Below are 16853 nucleotides of genomic sequence, written 5' to 3' on the forward strand. Positions count from 1 at the left end.
TGTCTGCTCGCGGCTGCTCAGAGCCAGGGCCATGTGCAGGCGCCGCGCAGCACTGGTGGGGACGCGGCTTGTCCGGAGCGGGAGCAGGTCGGCGGGCCGGCTCCAGGGGGCAGCGGGAGTTTCGGCCTCTGGGTAAGGGTGCCGCGACCACCATCGGCAGGACGTGGCGCAGAGGCCTCGCGGGGGTCTGGACCTAGCGGTGGGCGGGGCGGCTCTTCCCGGGGGCCGGGTGGGCCCTGAGTCGATGCAGGTGTCGAGGCCCCTCGGAGGGCTGGGGGCCCAGGAAGGGCGGGGAGGGAATGTTCCCTAAGCGCTCAGGTTGACTTAAGGATCACGTTACTCTCAGGTTGCAAATACCTGTCTTGTTCGCTTGTACCTCCCCTCCCCCTCGGTTGCTAGGTAAAATACAAGATGCTCTAATAAATTGGTATTTCAAATAAACAGCGAATAATGGTTTGGTTTAAGTATATACCAAATATTGCACGGGACATATGTAAGCTAAACAGTTATTCGCTGTTTATCTGAAATTCTAATTTAACCGAGCGATCTTCATTCTCATTTGCTAAATCTGGCAACCCTGCGGCAGGAAGTGAAAGTGGCGCTTTCTACCAAATCGCCAAGTCTTTGAGGATAGGACGGTTGCCTATTCATGCTGAAGTCGTCCTTGGCTCGAGCGAGGACGGTGAATACCCGCGGCTCCCAGGCCTGTGGTGCGAGACCCACTGCGCAGACGGATGCTCTGCCCACCTCACTCCCACGCGGCTGGTCGGGGCTGTCCTGTCCGCTCGCCTATCTGTGCATCCATCCCTCTGTCTGGGAGTTTCTTCCTAATTCCTTGATCTGGTAACTCCTACCAGTTTTACAAGACTCCAGGAACTCTTGATTAACCTTCTATGCTAAACTAGAGACCCCTCCGGAAGGTGCCGATCATATAGTGTAACTATTTGACAGGTCCTTGAGGCTCTTTGAGTTCTTCCAGTGATACGTATCCCTGGGGCATTTCGCCCGTTTAGCACATAGTAGGTGCTCCATAAATGTGGCATGGCTAGTGGCTGCTTCATCAATGAAACGTTTATTGAACACCTGCTGCTTTCTCGACTAGAATTGGAGAAAAGTGCCTTCCAGAAGCTTTCTCTTTTCTTTGGTAGAGAAGAGGTTGATGTTTCAGAATGCACCTCCCACCTCCTCTCTTAGTACCCAAGAAAGCATTGTCTTATGAAAGTTCTACTGGAATTCCTGCTTCCAGAGTAGATGCAAATAGTAGATGGTTTAGGGATGATAATTAAATGCTGGAATTGAGATGAAAAGGACGTGTTTTCTTAGTTGATAAGACAAATAGATTTCTATGTTATTCCATCCCTGCACCCCTTAATCTCCTTTTTCTGTTCTGGAGGCTAGTTAGAGAAGCACACAGGCCCTTTTGATATTAGTAAACAAATACTTTGTAAACTGATATTTTGTACTGATAATAAGTAAAACTTTTTTCTCTTTCATAAGTTTGGATATATATTAGCATATCGGGTTTTCTTCAAATGGGTCTCATCTGATATATTGTCTTTAATTTTTAATAAACTGCACTGCCTTTTAAAATTCCTTTTAGGATGGGGAACAGCACATCGTCATCTTTGGGGAACACAGCAACTACTCCCATGAATCAGATCCAAGTGAGTGATGTGGGACATGTAGGAAAAAACTTTCCTTGGTGGAAAAAGAATTGTCTTACACATTTAATATGCTTATTCTGTATCGAAACCTGTCATAGTGCAGCAAATGAATTACTAAGTTCTTATATATTTTTAAATCTGCTATCAAAATCATGCATGTGACAAAGAAGCTCTAGATCATTTTGTTAGTCAGAATTTATGAGATTTATTCTTTTGGTTTTTTTGACTGTGCTGCATTGCTTGTGGGATCTTAGTTCCCCAACCAGGGATCGAACCTGTGCCCCCTGCAGTGGAAGTGCAGAGTCCTAACCACTGGACCGCCAGGGAAGTCCCTATGAGATTTATTCTTAATGGAGCCTTCACTTCCCTAAGCTGGGTCTATGTTGTTGGCTGCTCTTACCATCTCACCCAGCGCAGGTCTACTGTTGGTACCAGTCAGGTTGCCCTTACCCAGGGATAGTGTTTGGTTCTGGTCTGGGAAGCTGTTTCCCTAATACAGAACCTAGTTTGCAGTAGTTACTCTATGACCGATCCTCTCAAGGATACTGTGCACTGCTGTGTTCTCTTGTCTTTCTCTTGCTTGCACTGCGAAGCCCAGTTAAGTCTGCCTCAGAAAATGCCTCTTGTGTGTATGTTTCTGTTCCCTTGTAGCCCACAGGACATACTCATTTGTCTGCTCCTCACCACCAAACACCACTTCACACAAACATTTTTGCCTTTATTTGGCTACAGAAGTATCCACCCACAGCCATTGAATATAACAGTAATGTTGGAGACCTATAGTGAGGGATTGCCTCTTTTAAAATAAAAATAGAGGGGCTTCCCTGGTGGCACAGTGGTTGAGAGTCCGCCTGCCGATGCAGGGGACGCGGGTTCGGGCCCTGGTCCGGGAAGATCCCACATGCCGCGGAGCGGCTGGGCCCGTGAGCCATGGCCGCTGAGCCTGCGCGTCCGGAGCCTGTGCTCCTCAACGGGAGAGGCCACAACAGTGAGAGGCCCGCGTACCGCAAAAAAAAAAAATACAAAACCATGGTGAGGTGGGAGACTTCCCTGGTGGTCGGTCCAGTGGTTAAGACTCTGCACTTCCACTGCAGGGGGCATGGGTTCGATCCCTGCGTGGAACTAAGGTCCTGCATACCGCGTGACTCAGTCCATAAAAATAAAGAATACAAAACCATGAACTATTTAGCAAGGACGAGGTTGAGAAAAGGTGAGAAGGAAGGTTCAAGAAACTTGGACACTGTCACCTTGAGTTTCAGCTCACTTTGGAATCTCTCCATCAGTGTTTGTACTACGTCTCAGCTGCCAGGGTGCTCCTCTCTCTCTGAATTATGGTCCATGTGTCTCTAACCCGAGGCAGCACAGTGAGGAAGGCACACTGGCTTTGGTGTTGGGACAGGTTGGGTGGAATCCCACCCAGTATTGTGAACTTCCCAACCTCAGTTTTCTCATCTATAAAATGGATTCAGTAGTACATCTCTGGTGTGTCTGGCTCTCCCTGAGATAGACTTCTGTAGTAAATATTATGAGTGAGCAGGAGAGAAAGCATAAAAATAGACCAATCTGCAGACACCTAGACACTGACCTAGAACCCTTCTGACACCCAAGGGCAGATATAACTTCTGAAACACTTTGCCTGGGTGCTCTACTTTCTGATTTTTGGTCTTCTTGAAGGTGCTGCTTATAACCCACATTAGGACAGCCTAAGCAGATGCCTAGGTGCCAGACATGGCCATTCAGAAACTCTTGAAGTACCTGGGCATTGATATGTCTAGGAACACAAAGCTCAACAAATTTCACAGGTGACGCAGATGCATAGCAGAGTCTCAGGGTCTTTGTGATAAAAGCCTGGAGAGTAGCCTCCAAACCAGGCTGATATCATTAGAATCATCTGGAAAGGTTTTTCAAAAATAGCTTCTGACCTCTGCCTCAAACCCATTGAATCAGTCTTTCTGGAAGTAGCATTTCCAGGAACAACGCTGTGGGAAGACCTTATCAAAACAGTAATGACTTCTTTTGTTTTGTTTTTTTTACTATAAAGATACACAAGAAGGAGTGGAAGTTGAGGGGTAGGGTAAGCTGTTGTTTACATCTGGATCAGTGAAAGCCTTACATTTTAAAGAGAAATCATACATCATTTCTCACCACTGAACATTTAGGAAATGGTGATCATTTTGTAAAGTATAAAAATATCGAATCACTATGCTCTACACCTGAGACTAATATAATAGTGTAAATCAGTTATATTCCAGTTTTAAAAATAGCAAAGAAGGGAATTCCCTGGCGGTCCAGGGGTTAGGTTAGGACTCCATGCTTCCACTGCAGAGGGCACGGGTTCGATCCCTGGTGGGGGATATAAGATCCTGCAAGCTGCACGGTGCAGCCAAAAAAAAAAGGCGAAGAATGGTTAAGATGGTAGAAAAAAATAATAATAATAAAAAATTAAGAAAAAAAGTTAAGGAAGGTAAGGAGTTAACTCCTGAACACCTGAATATTTGAGAAGCAGTATAGCAGAGATTAACTACCTGGGCTGTGGCCTCAGACTTGCCTGGGTTCAAATCCCAGCTCGCCCACTTCTCAGCTGAGGACCAGGGGTAAGTTATTTCCCCTCCTCTGTACCTCAGTTTCCTCATCTGTAAAGTGGAGGTGATGATAGCACCTATCTCAAGACTGTAGTGAGGTTTAAGTGAGCTAGTAAAGTGTTGAGAATTGTGTCGGCACACAGAAGTGTCTGCTGTATATGAATTGGCTGTGATTATTGGTGTTATTACCCTTTGCCAACACTTTCCACCTGTCACATCCTTTTTTTCCTAATAATGTTTCTTTGTCCTCAATCTACGATGAGAAAACAGATTGATGGCGACTGAGTTTGAGCCCTGAATTGTGAGACTCCAAAATCCATACGCTTTCTACTGTATCATGATTCCTTTCTGAAAGATAATGTCTAGAATTCAAATGATTTTTTTGTTCTGGTTTGTTTTCCTTCAGGAAATCATTTCTAATAATTGTGTGGTGATTTTCTCCAAAACTTCTTGTTCTTACTGTACGATGGCAAAAACACTTTTTCACGACATGAGTGTAAACTATAAAGTGGTGGAATTGGACATGCTTGAACACGGAAGCCAGTTACAAGACGCTCTTCACGAAATGACTGGTGAAAGAACTGTGAGTACATCCACTGTGGTGCTTTGCCCCGAAGTGGGGACTGAGTTGGGTCACCTTGGGCCTGTGCCCTCATGATGGGAAAAGTGAGCCAGACATACTCTGAGAATCTTAATTGATACAGAAATGGCAGATCTGGAAACCAGACTCATAGACTAGGAAACAGCAGAGTTCATTTGTTTTATTTTTATTTTTGCCGTGTGTGCGTGTATGTGTGTGTGTGTGTGTGTGTGTGTGTGTGTGAGGTGGGAGGGGTAATGGTGTTGTGAGTGCTGGTCTACGAATCTTTGAGGTCCTCCTGGGGCTTTTTCAAGATGAAAGCATCCTTCCTTCCTCCCTTGAACAGTGAAGACCAAGGGTTGGTCTTCATGTTCTGTGCTAATAGGAGTATTTTCGGGCTCCATGTTTTTAGATTCTTGCAATCTGTGGATTTTCCCATAATATGCATTATCAGAAAAACACCCTGGCGGTCCAGTGGTTAGGACTCCATGCTTCCACCGCAGGGGGCACAGGTTTGATCCCTGGTCAGGGAACTAAGATCCTGCATGCTGCGTGGCACGGCCAAAAAAACCCCCCAAACGCCCTGGCAACCCAAAACAAACAAACAAACAAAAGAAAAATAGATAATATTGCCATTTTCCTTCTTGTTTATATGTGCCTGGAAGGAGTTGATAGTGTACTCTTCCTCTTTAGTAAACAATGGTAAGAAAGAACCACTTAAACATTATTAATGATTAGACATTGCTTTATTTTGCCTTTTATACGCCATAGCGATGAGAGGGAGTGGGTAGAGAGTTAGATTGTCCAGGATTTAAATCCCAGCTGTGTCATTTACTATCACTGTGATCTTGGGCAAGTTCCTGTGCCTCCTCTTCCTCCAAAATAAGGCTAAAAATAATACCTAACTGAAGGGTTGTAAAGTTTAAATAGGTAATTAAAGAGCTTCGTGTATGTCTGGCCCATAAAAGTACTCACAGTGGAATATGTATTAGCCACATGTGAATGGCCTTATACTTCTGACACCAAGGTGCCATCTAATCTTTTGTTTATCCAACAGGTGCCAAGAATATTTGTCAATGGAACTTTTATTGGCGGTGCAACTGACACTCACAGGCTTCACAAAGAAGGGAAATTGCTTCCACTAGTTCACCAGTGTTATCCAAAAAAAAGTAAGAGGAAAGGATTTTAGTGATGAAGGTGCTCATAACTTTGCTAATAAAATGTCACTATATATTTAAAGTGATAATGCCTGATAATGCCTTTTAAATATTCAAGGATATTTTAAATATATGAATTATCTTCATGAAAAAGTTGTAAAAAATAGTGAACAATAAATCACACTGGAAACCTCTTATTTGCCAGTTCTTGAGTAAAATGGATGATATTTAAAACTGAAGGAGTAGAGTTGTATCAAAAGATAAGGAAAGAATGTGTTTTATTCGGAATTTATAGATGAATTTTATAACCAAGAGCTAGAAAGTAAGCATTTGGGACTCTTCTGTATTGTATTCAGAAGGAGTTAATGCCTTTTCTTTTCTAGCTTTCAGTGGTGAGCGCAGATGGGTGCCTTCTCTGCAAAATAAGGCTCTCACTGATGCAGTTGTGAACTCGGTAGGGATATCCTTGTACTGTATTGTGACAAGCCTTCACACTTTGTGCTTCTAGAGTAAAAGAAGTATATTAAATTTGTAGGATGGAATGAAATTCATTTTAGAAAAACCACATTATTCAGCTGATGATTTGGTAGTTCTAGAGAATAAAACGGCACCTCTGGGCAGAAATTAAGAGGAGGAAGATTTCAGCGTTATATGAGGATGAACTGCGGAAACAGTTCAGAAATACACTTGAGTTATAGTGTGAGGTGGAGAGTTCTGCTTTCCAGAAGGTGTTCGAAGCTGTTGGAAATGTTCCATAGGGCATCCAGGTATTGGATGGGAGATTAAACTGAATGTCCCTAAAGTAATTTCTGATGTAGATATTCTTCGCTTCTGTGACTGGGAATTCTAGCTGATCCCACAGAGTCACACGGGGCAGATTACCAGATGCTGGGAAGAGAAAACTCTTCCTCAGAGGTGGGAGGAAGATGGACTTTCAGAGAAGCGGTGAGCATCTGCTTTCTGCTCAAGATGGATCAGAGAATCAGGGATAGTCCTGCAGAAGACAGCTGGTGGCTTTTTTTGCCATTTGCCCTCAATGATGCTTCCTACATGGTCTATTGAGCTGTCGTTAGACCTTGATAAAGCAAGAATTTGGACTATTTCATTCTCACGTGATAAGTTATAACTGGAATGGAACAGTGGAGGCATTCCTTTAGCTCTTTATTTTTCATTATGTCATGATGCGAAATTCCTGCATGCTTGCTATGTTGTAAACTCTTTGTTAGAGAGTAGAGGAAATGTTACCTCGTGTGATACTGTGATTTATATTAAATATATATTTGGTCTTCATGCCATTCCTAGCACACAGCTGAAAGCCCTGGAATTTCCTGTGAGAAGAGCTATTAAATTGTCTTTGGTTATGTTAATGAGGTGTTTTTTGGAAAGCCCCTGAGGATGGAGGCTGGTTGCCTGGGGAAGCTTGTGATTAGGAGGTTGGAAATACCAGCCCCACCTCCGACCTCTGGGGAGGGGAGAAGGGCTGGAGATTGCGTTCAATCATCAATGGCTAATCAATCCTGCCTGTGTAATGAAGCCTCTGTAGAAACCCAAAAGGACAGGATTTGTGAAGCTCCCTGGTTGGTGAAAACGTGGAGATTGGGGGAGAACAAAGTGCCCAGAGAGGACACGGAAGCTCTCCCCTTTCCCCATACGTTGCTCTATACTTCTCTTACAACTGGCTGTTCCTGAGTTAGAGGCTTTTATCGTAAACTGGAAATCCAGAAAGTAAAATGTTATCTCTGAGTTCTGTAAGCTGTTATAGCAAACTAATCAAACCTAAGAAGGGAGGGACAGGGTTGGTGGAATCCCATCTATATCTGGTTGGGAGAAGCACAGGTGACAACCTGGACTTGAGATTGGCATCTGAAGTGAGGGCTGGAGGGGACAGTCTTGTGGGTCTGAGCAGCTGACCCGATGACATGCCAATCCTGGCTGACCGAGGATTTAACTAGTTGTGCAGGGGCTAGTTACAAAGCCGAGGATTAACAGGAAGAGATTTCGATAGGGGACTGTAACAGATTCTCAGTGGAAAAACTCATATAATTGGTGCTGGGGATGAGGGTTTCAGCATAAATTTTGGGGAGACACATTCAGTCCATGACACCATAAATTACAGCTAGATAAAAGTATATTTTTTATATATATATATATATATATATATAAAGTATAATGTAAATCTAAGGCAAAACTAGGTATGAGGGGTTTCAGCAGCTGTTTTTTCTTTCCAAAACCACAGGTTAGAAAGAAAATCATGACCAGTTTAAGAAAAAGTAATGATATTGTTGTTTTTTTTTTGGTCCTCTATTTTTAATGTTAAGATCTGAAAGACATACTGTTTAATATTTTAAAAATGGGCCATTTGTTTTCTCACTTTATCACTAATCAACTTACACATAAATTGCCAAAATATTTAATTGGGAAGCTGAAAAGCTGCTGAGAAAAAAAGGGGTCATTTGTTTAAATATATCTGCATTTTATTATTTACTAATATTTAAAAAAATACCATTTGAACATATTTTTTAAAGGCAGGTTTTCTTGATAAGGTTTAAAAGAAAGTTTTTTTAAGTTTAGTTTTCTTCATCTATGAGATGTATACAGTTGACCCCTGGAACAACGCAGGGCTTAGGCGCTCCAACCCCCACCTTGAAAATCCAAGGATAATTTATAGTCAGCCCTCTGCATCCAAGGTTCTGCATGCCCAGATTCAACCAACCGCCGTTCAAGGGTCCAACCAGCCATTCAGGGGTCCACTGTATTTGTGATCTTCCTTTCTCCATAACTGTTCACTGTCATCTTTAAATGGAGAATTATAGAATCGATCAAATGTTCAAAATTTTGGTGGGTATATTCATATATAACTTGTTCTCACTCTTCTTCATAACCTACAGCTCAGATCTTAGAACTTTTAATATGAAAGTTTTACGGGAATTCAGAGAAAAGAAATTTCTGCAAATTGGCACTTAAATATTTTTATTTGCATAGTTGACTTTTGGTGTTAACTTTTTCCAAAGGCAACTTTTATTTTCTTATTTTTAAAAATGTTTGTTGAAGTATAGTTGATTTACAATGTTGGATTCGTTTCAGGTATACAGCAAAGTGATTCAGTTACAGATATATATATATCCATTCTTTTTCAGATCCTTTTCCCTTATAGGTTATTACAAAGTATTAAGTATAGTTTCCTATGCTATACAGTAGGTCCTTGTTGGTTATCTATTTTATATATAGTAGTGTGTATATGTTAATCCCAAACTCCTAATTTATCCCTCTCCCACTCCCAAAGGCAACTTTGAATTTTTTTTCACAAAAGAATCCTGTTTTAAACTCTTTAAGAATATGCACTTTTATTAAATCCAGTTGTTTTGATCCTATAATTAATATCCATTGGAAAAGAATCCCCAACCACATATTTTAAATAATTAAATAATAGTTATATACAAGTAGCGGCATTTTAAGACCAATATTAATGGTCAAACCTTAATTTCATCTTATTCAAATATTATAAGATTGCTAAGAGCCTTACATTTTATAAGGCATATAATAACCTTAAAATTATTCTTTAAAGAAATGGAAAGACAATTACTTGATGTGCATAGAGTTTATTTGGTACATCTATGAATTTTTACAATAATACAAGTGACCAGAAACAGTTCACATTGTGCCCACCTGCACTCCATGTCTAAAATGATTTATCCAGTATGGGGTTTTGCAGGGCTAGAAAGGAGAGTCCAGATTTTACAGTATTGGTGAAGACTGTTTTGTCATGAAATAAATTTCATACATTAGTATTTCATCCATTTTCTATCAGAAAACAGCAGAATTACATTGCTAGGTATGTTATTTACAGTGAAAACTTGGAAGACTCAACAAAGTTATCAGTGAGTTGATCAACAACAGACCTAGGAAACCCCCTGCCCCTCCTTTCAGTGTCCTTTTTCTTTGAAATGGAACTTGTTATAAATTGAACTTTATATACTTTTAAGCACCAGCTTGACAATTTAAAGTTTTCTCTCATTTTTATAAAATATTCCTGCTTTGAAAGGCAAAGTGAATGTAAAAATGTGAATGTAATTAAACATCACTGGCCTGGATACTTTTTATTGCAATAGTCACAATGTCTTACAACTATATTCACTTCTTTGAATGAATTTGCTGGTAGGCTTGAAACAAAATATTTGCCTTTTGTCTTGAAAAATTCCCTTAAAAAATTAATCATTTTTGGAACTGTACAACTGTATTTTTCATTCAGAGTGTTTAAATATGCAACTTGGTCCTTTGAGATCAGTTACAGAGTCCAGCTTCCTGGATAATTTGTTATACAAAACAATAAAAAACCTTAAACTACCACAAAATATTACTGATGTTAACAGTCATGTATGTATAACACATCAGTGTCCCTAGATTATCCTGTTAATGGGTGCTTAAACAGCTAATGTACAATCAGGTTTTAAAACTTAATAATTAAATTTCCATTCTTTATGTAAAAGAGAAAGCTGTAAAAGACCTTTCGAGTTCTATACTTCAGAAACACTGACACTATTAAGGCATTACTTAATGAACAGACCCTATGCAAAGTACGTATGCCTGTGTTGGAGAGCTAGTCATATTTTAAGGCAGTCAGAAGGCTCATTTTTTTTCACTTTAAGGCTCTTGCATACTTAAATTCTATTCTATGCAGCCATTAGTCTGTATAATTTAAATATTTATTGAGTGGTCAAATATGAAAATCAAAGCCTTTATATAAAGCAAATGGACAGTTTAGAACTAGATTATAATACCTCTTCCCCATTCAGTTTTTTTTAAAAAAGATGATTTTATATATCTCATCTCTTGGAGAATTTCTTCATTATCAGAAGCTGGCAATAAAAGGAAGAAAATATAACTCAAATGCATTACAAGTTGTCTAGTCACACCATACCGAACTGCAAGCAGTCCATCTTTAGAATAATAGTGAACAAAAACACTTTTTCTTGGTTACTGTTCATTAATTGTATAATATGTTTAATTTGGCTATCTATGGATTCTAAACAGTTTACATTGCAAATAAAGCCTAATAAGTAATTTAAACAGAAGTTTCAATACAATGATTGTATTGATATAATTTCCATCAATTATGTGGTAATGATATATAGCAAGACTTTAACCTCATTTACTACACTTAACAATCCAAGTATTCATTAAGTGAAGCCAGCGAAGTGTAGCTAACTTACTATTTCTTTTGTTCAAGAACAGATTCTGGTAACTTCTAAAAGCAAAGAAATTTAAATATATTTTAAAATGAAGTATATTATCACTTGTGTTCATAAAATTAATATGACACATGGTGGTGCTAAATTAAATAGAAGCAAAGGGAAAAATCTCCTTAGGCTCAGAAACATCTTTTATATCTTTTCATTGTATTTACAAAATTAATTCTCATTGAAAATAATCACCTTAATTTTAGTAACTGAATTTTGCAACATAACTCCTAAGTTTATGTTTCTTTCTACCAATTTCCTATATAATTTGGTATTTTCAGGGTTTAGGAAAATGTGTCATTTATTATAGTTCTATTCAGACAGTAAGTTTAACAACATTATTAGTTTTCTACATGAAAAATATTACCACAGAATTTTTAAATTAACTTCATAATAATTTTTCAAAAGCAAATAAAACACTAACCAATTAAAAAAATGTTGAATGTGGATACATGTCATTTACAAGACCTTTTATGCTACAAGCCATGTATATATAAGCTCTGTGAAGTATTTGGTAGACAAAGATTTTGTGGGTAGTCTTTATAATTATGGAAATATGAGCACTGAGACATGCTATTTTCTGAAAGAGTATTCACTTAATTATTTTTCAAAGAGTGCTTTTTCTAAGAGCTAGGTACATCTATAATTGCAAACAAAGGCTGAATAACTGCAAACATTTCTGCAAACATCTAATATAAAAGGTATACAATATAACTTGATTTGGGGAGATAATTATCAATTCAATTATTGTTCCAGGAGACCTGCCCATTATTAATTTGAAAACAATATGACCTTAAATCTATATGGAACAAAAAGCAATCTGCAAGATGTATCCCAAACCTAAATATGGGTGACTTTCCTGTCATTTATTTTATTACTCAGGTACAGCAGGACTAGAAAAGCAAACAGAAGACCAAAATGTCAGAAGAAAGGAATTTTAAAAGAAAAAAAAAAAAGGTATAGAAGGAATCTTCCAACAAATAATGGACTAGGCAGCAAGTAACTGGGATATATACTAAATTGAATGCATACAGTAAATACAACTAATGAAATAGTTTAACTTATCTTTTTTCTAATTCTCCCTTGTACATGTTTACATTGATGCTATCTGACATTTCTCTAGAGGGGATATAGCCTTAACGAATCACCCAAGTCTGTGGTATACAAGACTAGAATTTTTCATTTGTGATTACTAACTGTAAGGGACTTATGGAGAGATCTGTGGGTATATCATCTTTAGGTCAAATTGAAGTAAGTCCAATAAGTGATCACAACCATTTCCCTTTAATTATTGTTTAGATGTAGCTTTACTGTGCTTCCACAGATGTTTCTTAATTGTCAGATCCTCAAATTTATTCAGAAATTCTATCTTAAATTTCCAAAATAATTTTAAATTGTTTTGCACAAAAAAATCCTGATTAACTGATATTCTATCGTTTGTAGATTTACCTGTTATTTTAAAACATTAAGCAAATTTTTGTAAGACCATCTTCTCATTTAGAGTATGAGTTAGTTTTTCTTGATCTAGCTAATGGAATATATTCCTTTCTCTTTTCAGAGAAGTGATTTCTTTAGTCATTACCTTTACTGTTAAAATTTTTCTTCCACATTTTCCCATTCAGAACAGGAGTGTTTAAAAAAATTATTGAGCCTACTGAGCTGTTTTTCTAAAACATTTTATCTTTCAAAACATATATCCTATTAAAAGTGTTTTTAATTTTTTTAAAAAGTTCTAATTTCTTTGCAAGCCTTCTTCCCAATTTCAAGTTTTATACAGATATAAAATCATTGATTTTTCTATGAGCCAAGCATCAGATATGTTACTTTTTGAAGATAGCAAAATTGAATCACATAGGTTAAACTGGTTGTCTACAGTCACACAGTAAGTTAGATAAAGCAAAAGAGGTTCCAGAAGGGTAGGTATAACGCTAAATCCCATTCACTAGTGTCTTCCTCACCAATATTTCCTAAAATGATGACTAAACTAAATAATACATAAGTGTTAATAAGTGGAATTTCCAAGAAATTTCAACTAACAGGGATAGGGTAGGATCATAAGATTAGTTTTTGTTTTACTAATTACAACTATATCCTGAAAATATTTACATATTTTCTAGGAAATAAAGTTTACTTTTCTTAGGATTGTTTTTTAGAAGCAACATTTTCCTAATCAGCAATAATGCTAGAAGTAATTCAGAAAATAAAACTTCTTTATCACTTTAGTACATTTTATTCATAATGAGGTAAAGTTTTTTTATTCTTTCTATATGACTATGTTATATAGCAATACAGGTTATTAAGACATTAATTGTGCTTGAGGGTTACTATGAACTACAGAAGTATACATGTTCACAAGTTCTGTTTTTCTACTCCTAAAGCAATCATGTATATACATTATTTCCTAATACCTAAAAAGATAAAAGTCTTGAATAATTCTATTTTATCACCTACTCTTGTAAGTCAATGTCTTCCCATTTTGTCGGGAAATGAACACTGGAATGGGAATGAAGAGACCAAGGTTTCTAGATCTAGATCTAGGGCTCCAAAGTCACACTCTCTCAGACCATGGATCCCTAAACTAACTCAAACAATTACCTTTTAAATTTCTAAGGTTTCTTCCAGCTTCTAAAGCTCCATGATTTGAAAATAAAGCTACCTTCAGTGGTGGCTTTTAGTTTTTTCTTTCTAAAATCTTACCATTTAATAGACTTATTTATGTGACTTCAAAAAAGTCACATCTAATCTTACTTCTGATGGATTTAATATTAGTTCCTGAACATATCTGTCTAAAAACAATATAGAAACAGTGTTTAACTGAAGGAAATAAACGTTTATACTATATTCCACTTAACATTTCTATTAGGAAAAAAAAGTTAGATCATGTTATAATTTTTAATTTAAGAAGATTTTGGGGCTTCCCTGGTGGCGCAATGGTTGAGAGTCCACCTGCCGATGCAGGGGACGCGGGTTTGTGCCCCGGTCCGGGAGGATCCCACATGCTGCGGAGAGGCTGGGCCCGTGAGCCACGGCTGCTGAGCCTGCGCGTCTGGAGCCTGTGCTCCGCAACGGGAGAGGCCACAACAGTGAGAGGCCCGCGTACCGCAAAAAAAAGGAAAAAAAAAAAAAAAAAATTTGGGTTTACTTAAAGAATTCAAGTACTATTACAAAATTCTGTTAGGTTCTTTAAACTCAATCTGAACATAATATTTTAATGTATCAAAAGTAGCTAACATGTCAAATCCAATGCCTGACAGAGGATAAAAAACAGATATCACAAGCCATGTATTTTTTTTTTGGGGGGGGGTTAATGGTGCTACTAGCTTTGCTGACAAAAAAATCAGGTGAATCATAATATTTACAAATTGCTACCAGTGGCCTTGAAGGCAGAGCTACATATCAGACAAGGCCAGCATTAATTTATCAAATAAGTTTGAAAGGAACATTGTCTTATTACTCCCAGAGCCCAAATTTCTCATGAAACAGAAGAAAATATACAAATTCTAACATTACCTAAGTCCCTCTGCCCCCCAAAACATAAAACCTCTAACCCCCAAGCACGTGAAAGTATAATTTACATTTACTAGTTTGACTTTTCATATAATATTGAGAAGGGCTTTATAAATCCCCAGTAAATCTTTAAATACATTTAAAGAACAATACATAAAAACTGAAGTTTTATGTGCACATTATCTTAGACAGCCATGATATAATTATGAGCAAATATAGTGGCAGTTCAACAGGTTAAACCTCCCCACAAAGAAGGGATACTTGCTCAAGAAAATAGTGCACTTTATAATGAATAGGAAGTTTAATATACACAAATAAAATAGAAAAAATTAATTTCTTACAGACTGGTTAGTGATAATATGCCACACAAAAATTGCCTTTCAAACCTGAAAGACCTACCTTGCTTTATTATTTTTTTATACTATCAAAAAAGAATGTTTTGTCACAAATGAATAATGGACAAAGCCACAGATGAATAATGGACAAAGAGAGAGGAGGCCACTAACATGTTTACCATTAGAAATATCTAAAACCCATTTACAATTGGCTAAAAAAATAGATAAAAGTAATTAAAACAATATTTTTAAAGTAAGGAAAAAGCTAATCTGGCTATGTTTGAGATTTTAATTGTCATACTTTCAGATTATGAATGGGGGGAGTTAAATGCTTGAAACATCTGTTTTCATTTAAGAGAATGAAAAAAAAAGTGTGCCTACATGTGGCTATGTTGTTATAAGCCAGAGGAAACTGTCAAGTCATGCCCCCTCACTCACAGCAATAAACAAACAAAAGCAAACCAAAATAGACTTCCTTAGCTGACACAAACTTCAGATCTCAGGGGTTTCCCTTATGTTTCTGGTTAATGGTAACAATTCTACAAGTGTAAATTAAACCACAGAAACAAAATATCTTTTTCACTGACTGAGAAAGCTGCTATTTATGTGACTGTAGAAAACTGTTAAAGGAATTTGTAAAACTCATTCATAATCAAATGTCTTTTTTTTTTTGTCTTTTGTTTTTTTAACCCCCTTGGTATAAAAGTTTACAAATGAGTTTCATATTCCATCACAGTTACATGGTCCAGTGCATTTCAGAATATTTGGACATTATCAAAGTTGTCCTTTACCAATGAAAACATTTAAGAAAACTTTAGGCATTTCTCAAATAAGTGACATGATATGGAACTACTTACACTTCTGGCTCGCTCTTCTTTTAAGTACAAATGTGATTATTCGCCAAAGCAAAACTGTTTGACTATCTTACAGCCTCTCCACAAGAAGTTCTCTATTAGATAGAGGGAGCTACAGTGTATTCTGAAGCTATTTCCCAAGAGCTAGTTTAGTAGACAGAAAGAACTTTGGGCTCATCTTATTGTTCCTTCCTTTTTTTTGGTAAGGTAAACTTTCCATTATGCACATACTATACCATCATCCTACTGTCTTTCATTGGATTAAGATTAGCTGGGAAGTAGCGGTGTATTAGCGAGATCACTGATGGCAATGGACCTCTTAGACTGTGCTGGTGCGTATGATTAAATCATATCTAATGTGAAACTTCGAATCACGTCCAGAGCTCCAGTATCAAAGCCACACATATCCAACATGCCTCTATCATCTGGGTCTGCAATGGTAAAACCATTTGATGTCATTCCACAGACAATCAACTTGGCTGGAATATCCATATTCTGTAGGAAAAGATCAAAAATATTTTAAAAACAGTATGTAAGCAAAAGCAAATTTTAACCTAAAATTAAAACACTTTAAATTCTATCACAGCTTTTCATTACAAAGCCAATTTGTTTTTCCTCCATAAAAATCTGTCAATCTTCTGGGGCCAGACTATGTGATCTTCAGAAGAATAGAAGGTTATTAATAAACATGTCAACAACCTGCCTGAAATTCCTGCTTCTTTGTTCAATAGTTATTACTCATTTTATGGGCATAGAACACATTCCTGAGCAGCATAGGGACTGTGTACTTATGAAACTAGTCAGGATATTCAGGGGCATGACATTTTTACCAACATGTCAAACCCTGGGGCAGTATGTAAGGATATATGTAAGGAAACAGTTCCCTGGGGTTATCAATTTTTGGTTTATGACTTTGCTATGTATAACATATACGTCA

General features: G+C 37.6%; 2 protein-coding genes across 5 annotated transcripts in view; one reads left to right on the top strand and one right to left on the bottom strand.

Annotated features, from left to right (window-relative positions):
• Positions 1–16853, top strand: part of GLRX2 (glutaredoxin 2) — a gene marked incomplete at its 3' end in the record, with an annotated part of 17986 nt that continues 1133 nt past the window's right edge. Inside the window, exons 1-4 of the mRNA XM_082833099.1 lie at positions 1–132; positions 1601–1664; positions 4653–4829; positions 5884–5995. Of these exons, the coding sequence (XP_082689225.1) occupies positions 32–132; positions 1601–1664; positions 4653–4829; positions 5884–5995 (454 nt within the window). The 5' untranslated portion in view covers positions 1–31. The remainder of the gene's footprint in view (positions 133–1600; positions 1665–4652; positions 4830–5883; positions 5996–16853) is intronic.
• The window catches only part of RO60 (Ro60, Y RNA binding protein), a 24329-nt gene continuing 17056 nt past the window's right edge, over positions 9581–16853 (bottom strand). For all 4 annotated transcript variants that reach the window (XM_082833098.1, XM_082833095.1, XM_082833096.1 and 1 more), the window contains one exon: positions 9581–16411. In XM_082833098.1, coding sequence (XP_082689224.1) covers positions 16259–16411 — 153 coding nt within the window. In that variant the 3' untranslated portion in view covers positions 9581–16258. The remainder of the gene's footprint in view (positions 16412–16853) is intronic.

This window comes from Leucopleurus acutus, assembly GCF_964270905.1.
Source record: "Leucopleurus acutus genome assembly, chromosome: 2".
NCBI classification, from domain to species: Eukaryota; Metazoa; Chordata; class Mammalia; order Artiodactyla; family Delphinidae; genus Leucopleurus; species Leucopleurus acutus.